This window comes from Quercus robur, chromosome 8 (genome assembly GCF_932294415.1).
Source record: "Quercus robur chromosome 8, dhQueRobu3.1, whole genome shotgun sequence".
Taxonomy (NCBI): Eukaryota; Viridiplantae; Streptophyta; class Magnoliopsida; order Fagales; family Fagaceae; genus Quercus; species Quercus robur.
This window is the reverse complement of record NC_065541.1, coordinates 42954079-42979089: the sequence shown is the minus strand read 5'-3', so window position 1 is coordinate 42979089 and position 25011 is coordinate 42954079. Positions and strand designations below refer to the sequence as shown.

At 36.2% G+C, this 25011-nt stretch overlaps 4 protein-coding genes across 8 annotated transcripts; 1 reads left to right on the top strand and 3 right to left on the bottom strand.

Moving 5' to 3' along the window:
• LOC126695592 (protein NUCLEAR FUSION DEFECTIVE 6, mitochondrial) lies at window positions 1–3855 on the top strand. 5 transcript variants are annotated; one of them, XM_050392410.1, is made up of 3 exons: window positions 1–277; window positions 748–869; window positions 2038–2176. In XM_050392410.1, the coding sequence occupies exons 1-3, from the start codon at window positions 117–119 to the stop codon at window positions 2055–2057; spliced, it is 303 nt and encodes a 100-aa protein (XP_050248367.1). In that variant the 5' UTR covers window positions 1–116; the 3' UTR covers window positions 2058–2176. The 5 variants fall into 5 exon arrangements, with proteins under 5 accessions (XP_050248367.1, XP_050248364.1, XP_050248365.1 ...); XM_050392407.1 differs by lacking the exon at window positions 2038–2176 and adding an exon at window positions 2250–2595 and having other exon boundaries at window positions 2–277; XM_050392408.1 differs by lacking the exon at window positions 2038–2176 and adding an exon at window positions 1362–1600 and having other exon boundaries at window positions 2–277.
• A 2238-nt stretch (window positions 3856–6093) lies between these two features.
• Window positions 6094–7975, bottom strand: LOC126695591 (uncharacterized protein At4g28440). Its single transcript, XM_050392405.1, has 2 exons — window positions 7544–7975; window positions 6094–6482 (listed from the first exon to the last, which is right to left on the bottom strand). Exons 1-2 carry the CDS (start codon window positions 7821–7823, stop codon window positions 6292–6294), a joined length of 471 nt encoding a protein of 156 aa, XP_050248362.1. The 5' UTR covers window positions 7824–7975; the 3' UTR covers window positions 6094–6291.
• A 1427-nt stretch (window positions 7976–9402) lies between these two features.
• LOC126695589 (uncharacterized) lies at window positions 9403–14255 on the bottom strand. The gene is made up of 6 exons (XM_050392404.1): window positions 13916–14255; window positions 10972–11127; window positions 10765–10897; window positions 10530–10569; window positions 9714–9859; window positions 9403–9628 (listed from the first exon to the last, which is right to left on the bottom strand). The coding sequence occupies exons 1-5, from the start codon at window positions 14174–14176 to the stop codon at window positions 9772–9774; spliced, it is 678 nt and encodes a 225-aa protein (XP_050248361.1). The 5' UTR covers window positions 14177–14255; the 3' UTR covers window positions 9403–9628; window positions 9714–9771.
• Window positions 14256–16636: 2381 nt separating this feature from the next.
• Window positions 16637–19788, bottom strand: LOC126695588 (reticulon-like protein B17). The gene is made up of 8 exons (XM_050392403.1): window positions 19018–19788; window positions 18740–18893; window positions 18559–18633; window positions 18329–18473; window positions 18171–18240; window positions 17910–17975; window positions 17693–17815; window positions 16637–17054 (listed from the first exon to the last, which is right to left on the bottom strand). The coding sequence occupies exons 1-8, from the start codon at window positions 19550–19552 to the stop codon at window positions 16912–16914; spliced, it is 1311 nt and encodes a 436-aa protein (XP_050248360.1). The 5' UTR covers window positions 19553–19788; the 3' UTR covers window positions 16637–16911.
• Window positions 19789–25011: the final 5223 nt, after the last annotated feature.

The following is a 25011-nucleotide window of genomic DNA, read 5'->3' as shown; positions in this document are numbered from 1 at the left end:
AACCCTCGTTTAAGTCTTAACCGTAGGTAAGTAAACACTTCTCACTTACAAACCCAAAGCCCAAAACCCCTAACAAAGAACCTCACAGCATTTCCGAAAATCCTTTGCAATCTCCGATGGCCTCAGCAGCCGCCGCCAGATCCATATTCCGGTCATGCTCCGGCTCCGCTCGCGGCGCTGCGGCTCGTCTCGCTCCCCAAGCTACATCTACAGCTAAAACGGCTCGCTCTCCCTTTCGCATCCCAACCAGAAATTCTCTCTCTAAGTCCGCTTTCAGGTACAAACATATATGTATATGTCTGAATCCGATTTTTATAGTTTCTCAATTTTCGCATGAAAGTTTACTACATTATTTTGGAACCAAAAGTAAAAACAAAGTCTTTTATTGAAAGTTGAAACTAGTTTGCTTTTTTTTTGTTATTTATAATCAGAGAAGCATTGCAAATTTTCTCTAAAACTAAACAGGTTAACTGGGACTGGGTGGCAATAAAAAGTTAATCTTTAAATAAATTCAGTAAACACATAAAATGGGTTTTCGTGAAAATTAACTTTTCATTTTATGTTAATATCCGAAAGTTTAGATTGTTTTCTTTTCCTACATTTTCTCAGCTTCCAAACAGAGTTACTGTTAAGTTAAATTTAATCATTAATGATAATTATTGGAGAGAGAGAGAGAGAGAGAGAGAGAGAGAGAGAGATTTGAAGTAAGGATAATGTGAATAATGATATTGTTTTTTTGTGTGGAAGGTGTCCTGTTCAAACGAGTTTTTGTGTGGAGTCAATGCTGCCATACCACACTGCGACTGCATCGGCTTTGATGACATCAATGCTCTCAATCTCTGGCGGCACTTACGGTTGGCTCCCAGATGGTATAGTCAGCTTACTCTATTCTCAGATATATATTTTTATGGTTAAGTGCTAGAATCCTTTAAGCTTATCTTGAATTGGGTATTAAGCGCTGTGATGTCATTTTATTCCATTTAATTTTCTCTAATTGGTGATTGTTGTGGGTGATCTCTATGGTCATTAGAACTCTAGTGGACGAGTAGTCAAGAGCCTTGTAGTTTTACTGGCACACTAATGTTTCCAATGGAGACGTCTATGGTTAAAATCCCCCTCTTCCCCATTGTAACTTTTGAATTATCAAAGAAAAGAACTCTAGTGGACAAATATGCACATCACAAGGATACATAAGTTGATCGCAGAGCATGGATATTTTTTGTTTCCAACCAAATCAAATTGCATAATCAAATTCTTTTTCCTGCAGTTGCTGTTGTTTTGGTCTCTTATAAACATAGGTCGATCTACCATTCTCTTTTACCCCCCTTTTTTGTAAAAAGCATACTACTTTTCTGTTGTAGGCCGAGACAAGACTAGATGAAGATCAAGAAGCAAAGATGGAATGACTTGGATTTGTTTATGTTTTTTTTTTTTTTTTTTTTTGCTTATAAAGTTGTAGGGAGTGATATCAGCAGTAGATTAAGCAGGATACCTGTCTTTTCTGAAGTAATGATGAAATGAGATGTGAAGCAACTGATTTATATTGATATTTTTTGAGAGGATCTATCAATTAATATGATGCAGTAGCTTTTGTGTATCATTTTATTCTGTTAAAATATGTGTTGCTTATGATTATAATTTTCTGCTTCCATAAGAGTCCATCAAATCATTTGAGTCATCCAGTACATCTTCAGGAAGGTTTTTATGAAGTGTGGTGGTCTCATGGGTTTGTTCAGTTGGGTGGTAGATAGAAGGATATTTACTGATAAAGAAAATGATACGCTTAACACCCACTTTTGGACTAATGGTAGTTAGATGAAGATTTACTGATGAAATAACAAGAAAACTTAGCTTAATACACACTTTTGTGAGATAAGCTGAGATTTTCCTAAAAATAAGAGTTTGAATCTTTTAGATTTTCTTCTTAAAGGCTTGAATCTTTAAAGGTGTTTATGGAATGTTATGGTTGAACAATGAATAATTGATAGAAATGATGGACTAGATGCATTCTTTTCACCTTTCTTATTTTCTTGCTAGATTTTTCCGTCAGGGCATAAAGAGTGCTTCATGATCCACAATACGTAGGAACTAGATGCTAGATTTCAACCTCTGAAGTACAGACTTGTCTGTAATATTAAGCATGAATAATTGATTCTGAATATTGCTCTGGATTTTAATTAGTTTAGCAATTTAGTCAATGGGATCATTAAACCAGCGTACTGAATTACTGATCATTTCCATCCAATCAGCTTGCAATGATGATGTGTGATGAATGCCGAGGATTCAAGCAAAGTTTTTGTACAAAATTCTTCATTATAAGACAGTGACTGCTGATAAGTTAGAAGTTTTGAATGAGCTGCAGAAGATACAAGTTGAATATCCTGAGCTCCAAAACTTAGATGAACTAGTGCACTCCATTAATTTTTGTCAATGACATAAAGGCATTAGTACTATTTGTCTGATGATTGATGTTTGATATGTAGCCCATAGACTTTAAATGAGAAGATGTATTGCAGAACAATGAATTCAGTTATTTCTTCTTTCTTCAAAGATTTTTGCATCAATGTTAATAAGCTCAATGTAGCATTGTACTAATATCTCCTATGCAATCAGCTTGCAATGATGATTTGTGATGAATGTCCAATGGGTTCAGAAGAAGTTTTGTCTGAAGTTATTGCATTCTAAGAGGGCGCTGATAAGTTATAAGTATTAAATGAGAGGCCTACTGGACAATTCTGTTCTGAAAAATTTTCTTTTCTTTTTTTATCCTTCTTTATCTGGCTTGAGTATAAGCCTATGAGAATTTCATGTATAAATTTGAGAAGATTGCTAATTACCTTTTTCACCCTGATGGCATTGAATCATGTGAAACAGATGTCTATTTTTCATTTTTTACTTATGCAAGTTTATTATCACATATATAGCAGGAGCTGTAGTGTAGGTATCTTCTTGATAAATGTGATGAACTGGAAAAAACTTGAAAGGTCCTCCCATGATGAACCTGTACTAGTACCTCAGTCTAATTCTCCAAATACTACTGATTGATATTAGGGTTGAAAACTGGGAAGGAACATTCAACTGGTCAAGTAGTTATACATTTGCAATGCAGTTAGCTTATGGTGGCAGTCCTGTCCTAAAACACTTAGGACCAAAGATTCAAAGAAGTAAAAAGTCCATATATATGTGTGTCTGTATGTAGATTGATAACAATGATAGGAATTGTCATCGTAAATTTTGATGCTACTTTTTTCAGGTGATCTGTTTTAACTTTTAAGGTTGCAAGGATTATTACTATATAAATATTACTATATGAATGTTCCCCTAAAAGAGAATCCCGAAGTTATGTGTAGACATACATGATGGTAGTACTTATTCATGTGAGATGATTTCTAATGGTACCATTATAGTAGGTTCAGTATATCTGTGTCTCAAATAGAGGACATGTTGTCTCTTGCTATCTGGGTTTTGCATTGAGCCCAAGACTATTCGACTAAACCATTAGATTTTTCTTCTTTCATTTCTGACTCAGTGTTTTGTTTGTTTAGGGCTGTAATATCCTCTAATCATTGGCAATCCAGCCTGGAGAAGGACTATGATCATGATGACCTTTCCTTGCTTTTTCCCTTTATTTTGTTGCTATCTCATAGTAGACATTTGCTTGCTAGTCATCGCTACTCGATCAGTTCTTGGATTTTCTAGTAGTTTTGCCTAATAAATTTATCCTTAATGATCTTTATATGGGTTTTGTGTTGTAGACGGATGAATTGTATTTGTGCAGGTTTTAGTTAACATGGGATTTGGTAGCAGCATTATAATTAACCATCAGATGTAATCTGCCCAAATCTTTATTTACTATTTTACTATTCCTTTTCATGTAGAATTGATTTTATGTTCTGTTTCACTCGATTGTCCTCCATCACAAACTAGGTCAGGCTTAGTTATAATACACTGATATTCTTGTCAACTAAAATTTGGCATAGTTTCCCTTCCTTTTGATTGCAACATACTCCAAGACCTGGTGCATTCTCGTCAAATTAGCTATAACTGTTAGTAAAAAAATGTTCCGTGGTAAGCTTCTTGTGGGTTATGTGTTTAGTATCTGTTTCATGTCCTTAAAAGATATGTTCTTGATAGATGTTAGGGTTCAAATTCTTACTGTATTTTCTACTTGGTCCTTTGACTTGTCAGTTAGGACACTCATGGCTAATATCACATTAATAAAATTAGAACAACAAAATTAAGGCGATCGCAGAAATCCTTCTTGTATCTGTGACTGTGAGCATCTTGGTAGTATTGACCATGTAGTGCCACTGAATTTGAGTTAAACTGGTCTTCCTCCCTGGTCAACACCACAAGTGAAAAAGACTTGCTTGGTCGTTGCAGCAGTTTGTTCTTTGTTGTTGCTAAAATTTGTGCTTGTTTTTCTGTGAGAGAATATGTGATATGTCAGTGCTGAAATTTGTGATTTTTGTGGGTTCTTTGTTTCTGCACCTTTTTATTCCTTGTTTGTGCGTGTGTGTGTGTGTGTGTTTTTTTTTTAATTTTATTTATTTATTTATTTATTTATGAATATGGCCATCGCAAATAAAAGAATATTTATATGGAATAGAGAAAAATTGGGTAGAACTTTCTTTTGGGTAAAAGGGTGCATTAATTAAAATAATAAAATACAGAAAACAATTGGATTAAAATGAAAAAGAGGAGAATCAGAATATAACATAAGGGATTGGTCTGACAAGCACTCTTTCTTTGCTGGCAAGTCCGCACAATGATTTCTTTCTGTGTGACTGTAGATCCAGTTTCATGAATTGGCTTACTTTCAACTAACATTTCCTAACCTGAAGAAAGCTACGAGTATTAATGTCTTAACAAATATGAAATAACAATACATGGCAGCCATAAAAAGGATTGAATCCTTGGAAGCGTTTTCAAATGCCAATTATGATGAGGGGCGAGCTTACTATCCAAAATCAAGGTCCAAACGGTAAAGCTGATGCAGTATCAGATGTGCCAGAGGGGTTGGGACTCCAGGTAACTGAACTGAGTCTGGAAGATTTGGGTCCAAGGGTCTGTGTAGTAGAGCAAAAATGAGCATCCTCTCTCTCTCTCTCTCTCATTTTGTTGGAGTGGTCCTTGGATAAAAGTCCTTTAATTAAGGGGCAGCATGACCCCAACCATGTATGAGTGTTGAGTCCAGAAGCCGGATTTTTCCCCATTTCTAATAACCAAACTGAGCCCTTTTTCTCACAAATCCCACGCAAATCAGTATTAGAGTTTGCTATATTTGTTTTGGGCAGGTATTTCGCTTTTAGAATTTGAGTGCATGGCCTTAAGTCCTCATTGAGAAGTCGCCGGTTTTGTTTGGCTAGGAGAGTTGTTCTTTTTATGTTCAGATGACCCCCATATAAAGTTACGGCGATTTGTTTACAACAATTTACAGGGAGCTCGTACACACTGTGCTCACTTGCCTATTTCTTCGACGTTCTCTTTTTAGCACTCACTTGAACAGTTAAGCTACTTTGACAATCTCTCTGCCTCATTCATTTCAGAGATTCAGCCACAAACAATGAGAATATTTTTTCGACCTCCATTTATTTAATCACCCAATGAACTGTTAAGCTACTTTGAGTCTTTGACAATGTCTTGCACCATCCAGAGATTCAGCCGCAAACGTTCACAACCATAGAGCAACAAATGATCCCAGGAAATATTGAAACCTTCAATGCAGAAAAGTGAGCAAGAAATCTGAATTGTTCTCTGAAACCAAAATCTCCCCTAAGTTTGGATCGAGAATAAATCACAAGCTGTTTCTTTCTATACAGATGGAAAATAGGTTATAAAGTTAACAACAGTTCTCTCATTATGACCATAAGTCCCATATAAACCAAATAAGAAACACAAAATCACATTTGTAGCAATACTGCAGCTTGGTACTTAATCAAGAATTCTATGCAAAAACGTACAAGCAACCAAGTAAAAACAAAATGAGTAGAAATGTATTGTTGACAACATGAAATTTCTATTCTGACCTGCATTGAAAATGTAAGATTTACTTTTCCAAGTACAGCTATGTAGAACATAAAGCTTCTGCACTGACCAAACTTTCCAAATCCATCATATTCCCAAATTCACAATTACTTGGTGTTTACTACAAAATATATTAGGGGCAAAAACAACTTCAGCAAGACTCGTGTACCACATATATAAAAATTGCAACCCAGATAACAGTTCATTGCGAGGAAACAGAAATCAAACCCCTAATGCCAAAACATTGACTTCCATAGGACACGCTCATTCTTCAACAACATTAACTAATTCATACTCAACTAGAGAAAGATTGTTATCCTCCTTAACTTCAAAAGTAGCAGGTTCAGTAACTTCAACGCGTCCCCATTTATCAACCGCTAGCCTCATAGACCCTTTAAACATGTCAATCCTTGCATTCCGCAGAATCACAGTGGCACCTGGTGTCATCATATCAACTGCACATACATAAAGCCCTCATTCAATAACAGCTTATAATACATGAGAGCAATATTCTCAAAACCTTGTCAACAAACATCCATCACACAGCATTATATAGTGCTACTGCAACAAGAAAAGCTAAGGCCAATGTAAGTAGCTGTCACATAAACACCTATACCAGATTCAGAATAGTAATAGTGGGTCCAGGATATACATTTGACTCAATAAACAAAGTATGACTGTATGAATGACTGGAAAAGTAAGATACTCACTCAATTAATGAGTAAAATAAGTGATACTAAACCAATTGAAAACTTTGAAGATTAACATTCAACCCATGAAGTTGCACTAAGTGCTATTAATTAAAGGATTTTATCATTATCATGCCAAAACAGATAGAGAGGCTGAAACTCAAATCTCAAAATCCTTTCTCTTCCTACATTTCTCAGCAAAAAACAGAACACAATGACCAATATACATACACATAACTACACCTGTACATACATCAAACATAGATGAATACATGCATGGTTTCAATCCAACAAAATCCCATAGTTGCATCAATGTTAGACCCCAAAAGAATTATAAACCCAGCACCAGCCTGGTAATAGCTTTCCCAATTTTTCCCAACCAAACACACTACAAATGCATTATATGTAATTTCTACACAGCAATACACAGTTACTTTAAATTCCAGTTTACAGCTAGAGTTGCACCAATCCCAAAACATGAATTCCTTCCCTTTCTCCAACCTACCATAGCAACCAAAGACACCACAAACACCACCAAAACAACCAAAGAATACTTTCAGAAACATACACATACATAACCAAACCCCAATAGTCATTCAATAGAACCCCCAAAATCCAATACCCAAAAACTACCAATATCTTCCCATTTCCCAAAACCCATCACCACCCAAAAAAAAAAAAACCCAGAATCAATTTTCCCAAACAAAGCAAAACCCATCATCCAAAACACCAAATTCATCAAAAATTTCACACAAAACTCCCTCATCATCCAAGCACAAAGACCCATTAATTCAGAAACAGTAAACTATAGAAAATGATCAATAAACCTTGGTCGTTGCGAGCAGTGAAGACAATGGTGGCAGTCTCATCGCCGACGAGGCACTCAGCAATACGAGTGGGGTGGAGAGGGCGAGAGAGAAGCATGGTAGATCTGCCAGGCTTGTTGTTGTTGGTCGCCTTGACGGTCTTGGAGCTGACCACCTTCACAGTGAGCGTGTGACCTGAAGTACCAGGCTTCAACTGGTCAACCTTGATGAACACGGGCTTCCTCTTCGCTACAGCAGTATTATTAGTATTGTTGGTATTCCCTGTTGCCACTGTCGCCATTGCTATGGTGCTATGGTCCAAGAAGAAGCTCAAAAATGAAAAACCCTAGGCAAAGTGAGAGAGAGTCTCTTCAGAACTGAATGAAGAAATAGGCAAAGGCAAAAGCAAAAGCAAAAGAAAAAGCAAAAATGCGGAGTTGAAGAAGTGGTGAAGAAGTTAAACCCTACGGTCCCCCACCTAAAAGCTTTTTTGAGGGAATATTGGGATTTAATTCCGGGTTTGGGCTAGAGTCTAGAGAAAGCCCTATTTGAAACTAGGCCCTATATCCTTTTTCTTAGCCAAAATATTTTTACAAAGAAAAAAGGATGACAATTAATAGCATTGGGAATTTGGGATAATTTGTATTACTTGTCCTCCCATCAGGAGTATTATTACAATTTTTTTTCTTCAATTTATTGCGTTAGTTCTTGATGAATATTTTTTATCATTAGGCCACAATACCAAATCATCAATTAGCTTTTTGTGTAAACATGAATTAAATTCTAAATCTTTTATTCAATTGTAAGAGAATTTATCATTTGGGCAAATTGAAACCCAAAAAAAAGAATTAGGATTTCTCTTTAGAAATCATGATTTTTCTTCTTTCAATTCACCATTATCATCGGCTAAATTGTAGAGTTTTACTTTATATGAGGTTTAAACAAATAGATTGAGATCAAGTGCAATTGCTCTCAATGACTAGATTAAGAGCGCAATTTTCAATCTCAACCATTAAAAAAAAAAAAGTATAAAAGTGAAGAAATAAATTTTTTTTGTCAGAGTAGTTGCACATGGTGCAAGGGTATTGCACCCAATCTTGTCCTTAATGAATACTCAGATTGAATAGATAAGATTTGATCATCTGATTTTTACACCAATGTTCTTGTTTTTTCACAAAAAAAATGTTATGTACATAACATTTTTCACAACAAATCTTAGGTAGTAAGTTGATATTGGTTCTAATTTAAACCTACCACTAAAATTACTTTTTTGCCTACTGTAACAGTCACTAATAACTTGTCAAAATAGAAGTAGTTTTTCTTCTACTTAAAGACTCTTGTTATTCACTTATTTGCACATCATGAGCAGCACCCAACAAAAGTAGGACTCAAGCTACAAGGCTGTTGGCATTATTATGAACATTGTTTTTACACTAACACTAAAATGATGTTTTGTTAGCTAGGGTACAATTACTCAGCAAACTTAGTGCATAAGGACACTCAAAGCATATGATTGCTTCTGTTAATCTGGCACAAATCCTGGTGTAAAAAACCTACTTTCAAATACTTCAATTAATAGCTCATTGTTGAATATACATCTGTTAGTTATCCATCAAAGGCTGTACCAAGAACTCAGTTCAAAGAAAATTCTCGAGTAGTTAATCAAAATTTGTGCTGTATCACTTGAACAATACATCTGGCTTGTTAAACCAAGAGATTCTCCAAAAAAAAAAAAAAAAGGCTTGTTAAACCAAGTAATCGCCAGATATTTATTGCCACAATTTATTTGTAACATTTTTTATCAAGTAAATGATAGATAATATGGATTCATATGGAATACCAAACCAAACGAAAAGACAGATTTCTGGTACACCATGAAAAAAATGGGAACACCATATTGCCACTTCTATATATTTTAGTTAATGTACTCACAATCACAAGCAGAAGCCTATCCTGAAGATCTAGAGGTTCACAAATTCGCTAGGACAGAATTGTTTAAAAAACTTTAATTTAAAATTTGTAGCAAATGAAAATGGAGAAGGATTAAAACCACTGCTTCCAATTCACATGCTTTCTGCGAGAACAGATTTCAGGTCAAAAATTGACCTACAAAAAAAAAAATTGAATTCACATCAAACCCCAATAGTAATTTTTACAAATCCAGAAAAGGAGAATAAATATGAGAAAATACCTGATGGTCCAAATTCCTTCTGATAATAAATCATTAATTAAACTCTTGTATGTATGAATTACTTGCTCATGGTCGAAGACAACCAGAAGTTCCAGAATATTGAGCCCAAGCACATGAAAGCCACACGGGCTTGAAGAGGCACTACCCTATAAAGATCATATATCCAAGGCATGTAAAGCTTGATGTTCCAACAAAAAAAGTACTAAGTAATTGTAATGAGAGAAACAGACGAAGTCAGTGCTAGAGGACTATGTTCTTTGAAAAAATGATTCATTAAATGAACCAATGCAAATATATGAAATTGATATATCCAGAGCATTTCAAATCATTGTATTTAGTTTTGAGTTTCAACTTCCGCTTCACTTCAGAAGTTGTCTCGACTAGCGAAGCATCCAGCAAGCAATTAATTCTACTAGTTAGGATAAAGAGTTTTTGAAATCTTTGATTCTTTTCTCTCCAAGCTGAACCTTGGAAACCTAGGAAATGAATAAAAAAAAGGGAAAAGAAAAAGAAAAAGAAAAATGAACCTAGAAATACAACATTGTTGTTCCCAATACTGGCCACAAAACCACTAGTTGATAAGTGAGAGCTGTTTGCTTTTCATGGCATTTTAAGTAAGAATTTATGCACTCTTTGAACAAGAAAAGATTTGCTTGCTGGGTGTCAATTCAAATGCCCTTTTCGTTATTCTATTCTCCCAAAACCTTTTTCAGAGAACGCAAAGAACTAATTCCATTTTCAAATCCCAGGGCATTTCATAATCATAAGTACTTATTAGGAGGGGGAAACACAAAAAGAAAAGATGTAAAAGCGTACCCGAAATTCAATGCACTGACAGGGATCCAGAATCTAAATCCTGCATAGAAATCAAAAAAGAAAATCAATTTACACTATTATTGGAAATTACACATGCTCGGGTCTTACACACTGGTCTCACCCTCTACCTCTTTTTTACAAGGAGGAGATGCCATTTGAGCTAGAGCCCATCGGTGAAATCTGGACCACATTATCAAGCCAATGTAAACATTATGTCAAAGATTGTTTTTTTTACCAAAAAGTAATGTAGGAAGAGCATCTTTCTGGTATTTTTCTGGAAGCTGTGAGAGCTTCCCTTGCCATAAGTTGTTCCATGCAAAAACAACAGCAATCACAGTTGGACCAAGCACAATTTGGTTTAATACAATCTGCAAGTATATAAAAGTTAGTTACACTAATTGAAATGCTGAATATGAAAAGTGAAAATTCAAAGGTAGTACACCTTCAGTATTAGGTTCTCCACCGTTTGCTTGGGCAAAGCATAATCAAGATACTGGTACCATGCATAAGAACCAGGGCCATAGAAAAGAAACCCATAGGAAGTCATCCGCAGAGCACGGATCCAGTCATGGTCTGAAAGGAGGGTCCACATTACATCCTAAAGGAAAGCGTTTGGTTAAAGATGAAACTCTGAACGGCCATATGCACCACTTAGATGCAAAGAGAACATAGCAAGAAACTATCTTAACATGTCATAGATTATATGCTTCCAACTAGATAAAACTATACTTAGCAAACCAGAAATGAAGAATGTGTCAAGGATGGAAACTTTTCCAACATATGTACCTACTATGTTTGGGGTACAGTATTGATTGGTTAAGTGTTTAACTACAAAATCAAGACCACAAAGGTATCAATCACAGTGGAAGTGTCAAATTGCATTGTCCTCACAACCGCTTTCCCAATCTACACTATCTTTTAACTGGGTTCATTCTATAAAGGTCTTATTCTACCATTTGTGATGATGATATTACTAATGAGAGGGAATGATGCAGGGTGGAAGCGTGTATGGGCTCTGATATCAATTTTGATGTAAAATATTTATGAACACAGCCCTGAATTAGATTTCTTGATGAGATCTTGAAAGGTTCTTGAATAAGGATTGATGTTTAAGGGTTAAGGTAAACAAAAGATTGAATCCTGAATATGTTAAAACAGGGAATAGAACAAGAAATAACATAGATACAACACTAGCAATCATACCTAGGTTTTCCAAAGCAATCACACTTAGGTAGGATAAGGCAATCACACCCTCAAAGTTTAAAATAAGCTGCTAAAATTATATTAAAATCAGTCTCTCTCTTGATATTATTGACTACAATAAAGCCTTTATATAGGCTATTGTTAAATCCTTTCCTCAAAGGAGTACAACTCTAAATAACCTATTCCTAGAATGACTAGGTTTACTAATAATAAACAAGAGGATTTAAGAACTTCTGAATAACATAGGAAAAGGACTCAAAACATAAAATAAGATTCATGTGGCCTTTGGTACAACCAAAGAGAGCCCATTCCAGAAATTATTCTAGTAAACTTAATTAAAACTGATCCAACAACTTTCTAACATAAAAAACTCAACATTGAAGACTCAGTAATAATTAAGTAAACTTTGAAAGGTGTCAAGAAAGCCCCATATCAAAAATAGACCACAAAAATATTGACTTTGACATTCAATAATGTTTTTCCTCAAACTCTTTGCTATCTGCATTGGGGATGTTCTCAATTAAATATACTTGGTTTAATATAGAGACAAATCTTCCCAGAGGTCCATGAATTCTCTGGTTTGGAAAGATCATTTCACAACTAGACATAATTTCATTCTGTGGTTGGCTACAAAGGGAACATAGAGCAAATCGAGATGTGTTCTCTGTAAGGAATAACAAAAAGAATACACAACTCCTCTCTTTTGAATGCAACTACTCTGAAAGAATATGGTCTGCAATTTTGGAGTTATGCTCTATTAGAAAAAATATTTTGGTTGGGAGCAGGAACTATTTTGGATGCAGCAGAGATTCAGGGAAGTGGTTTGATTAATACAATAAGAACTGCTTTTGCTGCTGTGGTCTATCACTTTTGCATTTAGAGAAATAAAAGGATTAGGATTTTCAGAACTAAATATTCAACTGAGCAATTATTGACATGGCTTAATATATATTTTCCATGCATCATGGGGTTAAATAATGTAAAAGGTATGGCTACTTATCAAAAAAAGACAAAGAATGTAAAAAGGTATGGCTCAAAATAGAGTTCACTTTTTAGAATAACTTGGATCTTACTAAAACCTTCTAAAAAAGCCAGAAATGCCATGCTGCTCGATTTAGATGCTAAATAGTAAATATTAATGGCACCCTTAACAGATGTGAGTTTGGAGGTATTATAAGGGATCATGAGGGAAGAGTGCATAGCTTTGTTCTTATGGAATTGCTGAAGACCCAAAAACTGGTTTTGTGTTATGAATAGATTGGATTAACCATATCAGAGGAGAAGCAACTAAGTTGACTTTTAATAGCTACAGACTCTCAAGTGGCTACAAGCGTCCTAGCCGTGGTCCTTCGCATTTGCAACTGTTAATTAGAAAAATTATGCTTTTGTTCTCTAGCTTTAATACATCATGTATATTTTTTGTATTTCAATGCATCAAGCAATACCACTGAGCTACTCTTGGCACATCATGTATATGATAGACAAGAAATATGTTTTGCTATTTTTTTTTTCCAGTTTTAGTAATGAGATGCAAAAAGTTGAAATTTTGTTACCCCATTACCTTTCCCTTTTTTTTTTGTGTGTGTGGATAATTCAATAGTAACAACAGCAAGGGAGGGGGATATGAACCTTAGACATCTCCGTTGGAAACACTAAGTTGCTAGTTGAGCTATAATGCTTTTAGCAATTACCCCATTACATTCTTATTGAAGTCATGGGCTTCAATAAGTTACACATGCAGCCAGTGGGTATTGACTGCAAGGCAAGGAGCTGCCACAGTTGAGCTAGAGCACATTGGCTTGAGGTTATGGGCTTGATTGATAAGGATTTTAAGGCTCAATTTTTTTGCATTTCAGAGCAACCAAACAGGCCACACAATAGCCATTTTGTGGTTCATCTGACAGATTCAAAAGCTTATTAAACAAAAATTCCAACAGAGAACCAAAAGGGCAAAGAGAACTCCAAACAAACAAAAATTAAATACATCAAAATTCAGAAAAATTGTTAATTATTTCTACTTTCAGATAAACACTTCCATTGGCACCCAAACAGAGGACAACAAACACATAACTCTCAAAGTTTCAAACTTCACACTTTTTTTTCCCCTCATTTTCTCAGCAACCAAACACAGCATAACAAAATAGAAAAAAAAGAAAAAGGAGCAGCTTTGAGTTTCCACTGACCTTAGTGAGAGCATTGGATTCAAAGTTCAAAGGCTCTCGCTTAGTCCACCGCTCCCTGAGCTGAGCGATGGTGTCGCCGGCGAAAGCGAGCGAGCCAGCCGTGACGGCTTGCTTCAATGGAAACTGGTAACCGGCTCTGCCAGTTGCAGCTGCGGAATCGGAGGATTTGGATTTGGATTTGGAATCGGGTTTTTTGGGTCTTTTTCTGAGCGGATGGTTTGAGTTCCAGAGCCCGCCAAGGCCTCCACCCAAAGCCTCCATTTCTGAAACCACAAAAAATAACAAAAACAACAATCTTTTCAAAAGAACAAAGTGCACTAATTTATTCTACTTCTTTAGTTTGACTCCTCAAAATCGAAAGTGTTTTTGCTGATTTTTATACATTAAACGATTTGTAGTACAGCTCTTTTTTTAAATGAGCTGTTGTACAGTACATGCAGTTTTCACCAACTTGTTAATTAATGTTTAACGACTTGTAGTATAGAATTTTTTTTTAAATACAATAAAATAAATAATGCCATTTAAAAATTATTTGATAAAATAACATTGTTGTAGACTTTTTATTTTTTATTTTTATTTTTATTTTTTATGGTGGACCTTTCCCTCACAAAACTTGGATGAATTCGAGGTACCAAAAGACAAAAACTGTCTACAAGTTGTAGACATCGCATTTTATACGTCCTGTTTTCCAATAATATTGGAGTTCTAAGCCCCACACAAGTTCCAAGTCACAAAATATTTTGTAAGGGTAGAGACTAGAGAGCTCATCAGGAATGGGAGATGGGCCTTTCAAAATAATAATAATATCATTTAAAAATTATTTGATAAAATCATAAAATAGCATTTTAAACTTAATTTGTAAAATAATATTTTTCTTAAACTCCTTTTTTTTTTTAAGAGACGAGTTCCATCTGGTTATGCTGAAGAGGCAAGTTTAATTACTTTAATTTGTCTCACGGAGAGATGAGTTAAGGAAATTCTTATTTTGCAAAATGATAAGAGTAATTCTGAAAATTTGATAAACTCGAGGCAAAACTGGCGGACCTAATGAACCCGATGACCTTGCTTGTGGATTCGTAAACAACGACACCATAGAGCTTATGGTTCCACCTCAAGGCTGACGGGTGTGCCTCGAGATCAATGACTAGAATGCATAGATGGAATAAGAAGCTGACGGAAGGAAGCTGAAGGAGATAAGTAAACCTTTGACAAATCTGATGTGGCCTTGCTTGGCCCCACACATGAATATATAAGGAAACATCTTGTGTTCCATAACTAACCCTAATCAAGGGGATTCCTACAAGGAAAGGATCCCGTAAGATCTTCCCTACAAGAAAAAGCCCTTTGTGCTAAAGAACAAATGTCAACCCTACCTACTATAAAAACCCCAAAATCCTCACAAACCAAGGTATGCATAATTTCTCCTAGATTTGGCACTCTAGAGTTGTGAAAGTTCTCTAACTTGACTTTCGGAGGGTATTTGATTGGTACCACACCGGTACTCTCTTTAGGTCTTCTTTTTCTGTGTTGAGTAAATGTTGTCTCAAGTATGTGAGGACTGTGTAACTTACTGACAATATTCGGCCTCATCACAAAATAATCTTACAGCGATACTATTTGAATTAGTAATTTTAAAAATATAATCTTATTATTTAACAAAAATGGCCTTGGTAGTTGGGAAGAGAGGACCCTTTCCTTATTAGAAAACTTCATCCCATAGAGTAATGATTTTCTTGTAAATCATATTTATGCATCCTGCCTTTCATAATATGTGAACCCCACACGTTATGATGAGATGGTGATGGATATATTGGATCAGACAGCCGAATAATTGGATCTGGCCATTGGTAAATGATCAAGAATAGTGTTTATTACACACAAACTAGTCTCATTCAGTGAATCAAAAAACCAGAATTGCACATAATAGTCCCCTGCAATCAAAATGGAAATTTCTACGAAAACTGAAAACCAACGAGGGACTTAAATTGTTTCTCTGGATATTGCCTTGGACGGTCTACCAATTACCTAGTGAGTTCTCAAAGAGTTAAATTTACTTCTTGGAGAATAGCCTCGTACAGTCTACCAACTTGTAAGTTCAGGAAAAGCTTAAATTGCTTCTCTGGAATAACCTATGAGCACAAAAATGCAGATAGAGGACGAGTCCTATTGCTTATTTGATTATGTGCATATCGCAGACTAAATGGTGTAAATAAATTTAATAGCAGACGGACGGAAGGACAAAATTAATATCTTAGAAAATTTTCAGAGATGGAATATTTAACTTGGAGCAAATTTCGAGAACAAAAAGTATATTTTAGCCTCGTTGTTCTTAGAGTGAAAATTCTTCCTATGCTTATTTGTAGCTTTTCCTTTTCTTCACTACGCAAACTTGGTGAGAATCTTAGACTGCATTGCATAAGTCTAACCAAAGGGTTTTTTTTACAAGTATAAAATATGTTTATCCTCAGGGTTTTGCCGTTTTGGCCTCAGATCACACAATCACTTTCTCAGTTCATCTTCGCGTTTGCATTAGCCAAATCAAGTTATAGGTACACGAAGTACATGTGATTTGTTGGATGTGGACGGGTGTTGCATGATAAACAAATTCAAACTAGTCTTTTATTTGATTTATCTAACGCTAATAAGTCCTTATGCCAATTCATTCACTTTATCCTTTGTTTATACAAATCCAATTGGAATAAAGAGAGCAAGCTTTTGAAATGATGGGAGAACAATTACATGTACTTTTTTTTAATGAATGAATTAGAAGTACCTTCAAGTGAAATTTAATCTTACTCTTCTCGGACATCATCAGCAGACAGAATGAAAGATTGGAGAAGAAGAAATTCTTTTTATTTATACATTTTGAACAAGGATGAGTCACATTTTACAAAATGCCTCATCTGTCCATGCAGTAAATGAACAGAAATATTGGTGCTTTCTGTTTTTGTTTTTGTTTTTACTTTTTGGTTGGACGCCTCATATGACTCCAAGTACTACTTTTGGCAACCTGCTTCTACCACCACCAATGCCTGCTGTTGTTGCTGCTGCTCTTGTTCCCCTTCTTCTGCTTCTCCTTCTTCCAATTTTGTCACTAGATGCTGCCGGCAATATCGGAGTATAACCAGAGATATAAACGCTGCAAAGGAAATCAAGTATAAATGTTAGTAAATTTTTGGGTCTTTTCTATCGGGATAACAACTTCATGCCAAAAAACTGAGACATTTTTTCTCGCTATTGGCAATTCTGACATCCCAACGCTAAGTTAAATTGAAGTGTAAAGTCAGTTTTTGTTCCCCTTCCAATAAGTCAGGTGGGGGATTTGAATTTAGGTCTTCATAGAGATTCTTGGCAACAAGGTTTGGTTCTTGCCCTACTCTGTCTGATGAATCCGTTAGGCATCTGGATTCTGGAGTGGTAAGAAAAGTTATATGCTACGATATGTTATATAATAAAAGCCCAGTCTTAGAAGTCACGATTGCATTAAATTGTTATTTTCTTTTTTTAAGTGGTTTTACTCTCCTTTAGTGCACAAGAATTGTCCAAGACAATGTAAAAAGAAAACCAAATAAAAAATTGTTATACAGAGAGAACATGACAAGGTTTGTAATTGTTTGTTTGGGTTTTTTTTTTCCTTTTCTTTTTTAAGAGAGAGAAAAACAAGAAGAAACAGTTTTGGAACTAATAAAAAAGGATTGGAACTAATACAATTTTGCCATGTAATGTGGGGATATTGAAATTTCAAACAGAAGCTTAATCAAATGGTCAGAAAATTACCTGTAAAAATACGGGTTTTTATAGTAGATAGATTCCAAAAGGCAGTGACAGCTGACGCAGCCACTATCTTCTTGTGAGAACAAGCACCCCATGCCTCCAACACCCACCATTTTAAACACTCAACTGCATTGGCAAATGGCACTTAGCTTTAGTGACTCAAGGATATTAAAACACACTTAATACATATATTAATTAAGTGCATTGGTAATGGAATTACCTTTTTGGTTTATCTGAATGGAGTAGCATGAGTACAGTTTTGGGATAGTGAAGCTCATAAAAAATCCTGCTCACCCAAACAATAACCAAATACATTTTCACATCAATAACTAATATATTACACAAACAATAACCATTACCCACATGATCAAGAACCAAAATACCCACTTTAAGAATTGAAAAAAGCAAAGAAAAAAAGAGAGAGCATAGAAATCTTAAATTTTATCTGCTAATTGGGAGATGTGAATCAGTATTGACATACCAATTGCGCAGAGCCGCCATATTGTTATAAGGTGACCATATTCAGCTCCTAAGAGTAGGAATGGAGCAACCTATAACCAGAATTAGGCTGATTGAAGTTATGACTCAAGCTGAAGTATGTTGTCAAAATATGAATACCAAATTCTTTGTAATTATTACTCTGAGGGTCATGGATGGCTCTCCTGAGAAAAGCTCTCTTGTCTTTGAAATTGCAAGATTTGTGGCTGGAAGTATCAACTTGCCAAGACGTAAAATGTCATCTTCTTTAAGCTTAAAGTCACGCTTCTTTTCGATATTATTATTTCTGCAATTTCATCAAATCCTAAAGCTTAGCAAAACAGATAAACATACATTGGAACATAACATGATAAAGGAGTTAAAGTTGTAACCTCTGAGAGATCGAATTCGAGAAGAATGATGCGCCCAAAAACAGAAGTCCTAGTTGGGATATTGCTGAGAAAATGCTGAAATTGTGACATTTGACAGGCCTTAGATTCTTGATACTATAGTTATGTTAGATAAGGAGAGAGAGAGAGAGAGGGCTAAAGGAAAAGAAAGAAAAATACACACCTAAAGCTAATTTCTCTAGCAAAACAAGACGACAAGAAGCAAATAGTCCCTAAGCCAAACCAAAGGGTTGACTTTGCAGTATCTCTCCACATAATCAAATCAGTTATCATCTGCCCAATTCGATCAAGATTGTTTCCATCCTCATCTTCTGCTTCTATTTCCACAAAATACCAACCAAAATAAGCACAAATCAATCACTAAATACACCCAAAAAAACCAAAAACATAAAAAAAAAAAAAAAAAAATTAAAGAATTAGAGGATAGTGATTTCAACATACTTGGAGATGAACTTGGGGAAGGCATTAGAGGGACCAAACTCAGCTTCTCCTTCTTGGACCGCCCGCTGTGCCGTCTCTTCCTTGGCTTTCCAATCTCCTCCGCCAAGCTTGGTTCTTTCTCTTCCCGAATCTCAATCTCCGACCGCCTTCTTGACCTCCGAGAATTCCTTGGCGAGGCACAGCCCAGTAGACCCATCTGGGCCGCCCTGCTTTTGCACCTCCGGCGAGACCCATTAGGCTCCACGGGCTCCTCGGCCATTTCAAGCCGATCTGTGAGACGGGTCTTGGATTTTCGGCGCGGAGAAGGCGAAAGAAGCAAGAGTTCGTGAATAGGAAGAGAGTTGGAGTTTCTCAGAGACTCAGTGCCTGTGGATGGTGATGGGGTCTTCTTGGTTGTTGGTGATAGGATGAGGTCGAGAGAGAGATGAGGAGATTCTTCTCTCTCGACGTTGAAATCACAAATACGAGCAAGACGGGAGGCTGATTTTAATCTGGACCGGGGCTCGGATCGATGAGAAGGCGGTGTAGAATCCATTAATGAGTTTGAATTTATGTGATCAGATTGTGAAAGATTTTCTTGAGGTTTTGATTAATGGTAAAGATGATTTCTTGGCTCTCTGAATGAAGAGAGAGAGAGAGAGATTTGTGGGGTTTTGATTAAAGAGAGTATTATTTTGGGTCTTGAATGAAAAAACGTGGTGTTTGGGAAGGTTTATTGGTTCTCTTGAAAATGGGGTTTGACGCAAAGTATACTAGCCGTTGGGGGGAGAGAGTGGGTTTTATTTTTGAAAATTTCGACGGCGGGGACAGTGGGACCGTGAGATACAACGGTAAAGAGCTATGAGCCTATGAGGTCTTTGTTTTGTGCCGTTTGTGGTGGTGCTGGTGTTCACGTGATCATGGGCTTGGTGATTGGCTTCCCTTTTTTGGATGGTTTAGGTTCAAAGACCGAGATTGCCTATGTTTTTTTGGCGTATTTTCAGCCGTTCATTTATTTATATTATTCGCTAATGATGGATTATGATCAATTTGTTGTAGCTTTTCTGTTTTGATTTTCACCTCATCTTGTATATTGTTTTGGCTAAAGTTTAATTAATACTCTTTTTAAGTTTAAGTAAATAATAAATTTTTATTATTTTAATCCTTATACTTTTTTTTTTTTTTTTAAGTTTTAGAGAAACTTGTAGTCTTTACACTTTAACATTCATATCCATTGTCGTCAATAAAATTGTTGTTAAGTCCAATAAAAAGTATCATCACATATGATAATATCATTTTTATAAAACTTACAACCTATTGTTTTTTTTTTTTTTTAATAACAAAAAAAGGGTAATGGATTGAAAGACTAAATTGACAAAACATGTTAAAATTTAAGGGCTAAATAACAAAAATTAAATGGACAAAAAGACAATACACCCAAACTTAAAGGGCGTAATTTGCCTTTTAACCAATAATTTTTATTGGTATATTTATATAATTTTTTTTTTAAATGTCAATAAAATAAGTTCACTTAAGCAAACTCTTAATTAGTATTAAACCATCTAGATTGGGTAAAAAAGAAAGATAAAACTTAAGTGTTGTACTTTAAAATTTTTAATTAAATTCATCCATGTGATTTATTGCTTATTGTAATTACATAGTTAAATTCAATAAAACTATTCTGTTGATTTCAATTAGAAAACCTAACATACAAGATACAAAGAACTCTTATCTAAGTTTTGGGTAAACAAAAAAGGCTTTGGTTTGGAACTGAAGTGGCCTGTCCAGTTGAGAATCCTCATCCTGGCTTTTCCAAGGCCCTTGAACATGTAGGAAGAACAAGCATATAATAGTACTAAGTAGAATGTTTTTATTAGGGCCATTCAAATTTGGAACAATCATATCATATGGTAGTCCCAACAAGGAATGTACTTTATTAGGGCCATTCAAATTTTACTTTGAGATTTTTTTTTTCCTTGCAAGATCACAATTGCTTGCCCACCAATATTTTTCAAATTGTGTCCAGATATGATTTTTCTCCTCTGTGACCATAAAGCAATTTCCCAAGTTCAATTTCCATCTAAGGGAAGCACATCAACACAAATAGTTGTTCTTCTCTCATTAGAGTATTCACCTACTCCTCTGATTCTCCTTAATTATATCGTAAAAAGAAATAGCTGTTCTCAATTGTGTGTGTGTGTGTGAAATTGACAAAAGGATGATGTTTATGAGAAGCTTCTTAGGAAAATAAGATAATGGCAAATAAGACCTCTCATAAAAACCCTAATGTAAAATACACCCAACATTCTCTCTCACAATTTACGAAATGAAGGCTTGAAGAAAGAGTAAAGAGCAAGCCATATACTTATATATTATTACAAAGTTGAGGTGCAAATAGAAAACATGCTTAGATAATCTAGCCAATTCAGTTCCCTCTATAGAGCTTAGAAAATCATTGGCCAATCCCATGAAAAACTTCTAAATGTGTGGATTAGGATTTTTGTTCTCATCAATATCTATATAATATATTATCTAAAAACCAAAACATAACATTTATTGTTGCTGTGCTTTTGTTAAACCATATTAGCGTAATATTTTAGTCTATTTTAATCTAATTCGATCTTTTCAATCTATTTTGGTCCTTTCGGCCTATTCAGTCCAATTGGATCATTTTAGGCCATTCAATCCATTTGGTCAATTTCAGTCTATTTAGTCCACTTTGGTGATACTTTAGGAGGAGAGATTTTTGTAAAGAGAGGAGTTACTTTTTTTTTTTTTTTTTTTTGATACGAAATGTGCAAGTTTTATTGAATTGGGGAAAATAACAAAGCGTCTGCTCATAATAGCAATCACTAACCCTTCATGATCACGAATAATCACTCTGATGCCAGTTGTACCGAGGTTGGAGAAAACTGCAGCGTCCACATTTACTTTGTACCATGGGAACGCCGGTGGAACCCATTTAGTTTCGGAATCGTCCTTAAATAGTGGTGGGCGAAGATGAGCATGTTGGTACTCTAGAAACAGAACTCGGGCTTTGTGAACAATCTCGTGAGGGGATTGGCAAGCATTGCCTAGTCGGGTTTTGTTTCTATTGAACTAAATACTCCATGCTGTGGTGACCGTTAGCTCTAATAGTTCAGAACACATGTGTTGCTTGAAAATCAGGTGCCAAAGAAAATCCTTGAAGTGCATGAAGCTGAGTCCATTGCTATCAAACGGGGTATCTGAGGTGCTCCAAACCTATTTAGTGAAAGGGCAGTCCTAAAGAAGATGTCCCACCGTCTCTGGCTCAATATTACAGGTTTCGCATGTTGTTGAGTCAAGGATATGACGATGGCAGAGTTTAGCTTTTGTAGGGAGAATATCTTGGCACACTCTTCAGGTAAAAAGCTTTATCTTGCTTGGAGTATGGAGATTCCATATTTTCCTCCAAAAGCTGGTGTGGAGTGCGCCATGGGAAGTTTCTACAACCGGGTTACATCAAGTCATGGAGATGGCCACCTTGTACGCATTGTTCATCGTGAAGTTGCCTCTGGGAGTATAGGCCCAAACAAGCTTGTCTCTTGGCTTGTGGCGATTGAATGGAATGCTTAAGATGGAAGTGACATCCACAGGTAGGAACAACTGATTGATCATGTGTACATTCCAATCGCCACTGTTTGGGTTGATGAGGGAGCTTACCTTGGCGTTTGCCAAATGAGAGGGTGGAGGTGTCAACACCCGAAAGGTGGAAGGTCGCGGCAACCACCAGTCAATCCACATGGCAATGGACTCCCCATTTCCAACTTGCCAACGATAGCCTGTTTTCACAACCGTTTGAGTTGAAAGGATGCTATGCCATGCATACGATGGTCGTGAACCCAACTCAGCATGTAGGAAATCTGTTTGTGGGAAGTAACGTGCCTTTAGTACTCAGTGAACTAAGGAGTTTGGAATCATTTGTAGACGCCAACCTTGTTTAGCAAGAAGTGCTAAATTGAAAGCTTTCAGGTCCCGAAAACCAAGCCTACCCTTATCTTTAGGAGCACACATTTTCTCCCAACTAAGCCATGCCATTTTATTTTTGCCATCCTTCATGCCCCACCAAAATCTTCAGATTATCTCGGTCAAGTCATCATATAGAGAGTTAGGAAGTTTGAAGACACCTATAGTGTATGTCGGTATAGCTGTGCAACTGCCTTTATCAGTACCTCTTTCTCGGCCTGTGATAGTAGTTTTTCCTTCCACCTGGATAGTTTGTTATCAAGCTTCTCTTTTAAGGTTTTGAAAGTGTTTTGCTTTGATCTACCCACTAGTGACAGTAAGCCTAAATAAGTTTCATGTTGTCGAATCACCTCTGCTCCAAAGCGATTTTTTTATGGCTTCATGTATGTCATATGGGGTATTTTTGCTAAAGAAAAGGGTGGTCTTGTCCTTGTTGAGCTGTTAGCCTGATGCCTGTTCATATATTGTTAAGAGATGCTCAAGATGGTTGCATTATTCTGGGGTTGCTTAACAAAAGATGACACTATCATTAGCAAAGAATAAATGTGAAATCCGAGGGCCAAGAGGACAAGCTGAAACACCTCTAAGGAGACCCTATGATGTGGATTGATGTAGGAGTGCTAATAGTCCCTCTACATAGAAAAGAAATAAAAAAGGGGATATGGGGTCCCTTTGTCTCAAGCCATGAGAAGGGGTGATGTGGCCTCAGGGTTGTTTGTTAATCCTGACAGAGTAAGTAACAGAGGTAATACATTGCATCATAAGATTTACCCATTTAGTAGTAAAGCCCATTTTTAGCATAATACTATCTAAGAACCTCCATTCAACACGATCTAAAGCTTTACTCATGTTTAATTTTAAAGTCATCTCACCAACTTTACCACAAGTTTTTTGATTGAGGTAATGCATAGTTTCAAAAGCAACAAGGATATTATCCATGATGAGGTGATCAGACATAAAGGCACTCTAATTTTCACTGATAATGGATAGCAAAAACCGTTTTAGTCTATTAGCAATAACTTTGGATGTAATGCGAGAGATAACATTACATAGACTAATAGGTTGGTATTGAGTAATCTCTGTGGGGTTCTTGATCTTAGGGATGAGTACAATGTGTGTCTCATTGAATTTTGGAGGTATAATACCTAAATTCAAAAAGTCAGGAATAGTTTTGTGACACACTCACCTATAAGAGACCAAAAGTGCTGATAAAAAAGTGGAGGCATACCATCAAGGCCGGGAGATTTTTTTGGATGCATCTGCTTGAGTGCCTTGTGTACTTCCTCTGCTGTGAAAGTTTGAGTCAAGGAACTATTCATCTCCTCTGTTATCACTGGTTGTATAGCGTCAACAAGCTGTGATATGTCAACAGGTCCATTTGAACGAAAAATATTCTCAAAATACTCCAAGATGATGGTTTCGGTAATATGGTCATCCTCCTGCCACTGTCCTGCTGAGTCACAAATGCCATTTATCTTTTCGGTTTGAAGCCTTCTGGTGGAAGAAAGCAGTGTTGCGGTCCCCATCGGTAATCCACAAGTTCCTTGACCGCTGGTGCCACATGGTATTTTCTGCATCCATCCATCTGTTCAAAGTAGCCTGTACTTCACATATTTCAACTTCATTTTCGATCGGATTCCGTTCAAGGAGTTGTAACTTACGATCAAGTCTCTCAATTTGGTTTCCCACATGGCCAAACTCATTTTTATTCCATTCTGTCAGGTGGTGGTGGCATGTGTTGTGGCAATTGATGATTGGATCACCATTTGAAATATAGAGTCCCTTGTGCTAGGCTTCTTGGACTACTTCGGCACACCGTGGGTCTTGCAACCACATGGCTTCAAAGCGAAACAGAGGTCAGTAGTGTGGCTTTTGGGATTGAGGTTGTTTGAGGTGGATAGTAAGCATATAGTGGTCTAAAGAAGGCATGGATACATGGTGGATCGAGGAACCCGGGAAAAGCTGTTTCCAAGCATTGTTGGCTAGAGCTCGATCAAGGCGGATGTGAGTTCGACCTTCTGTTGGGTG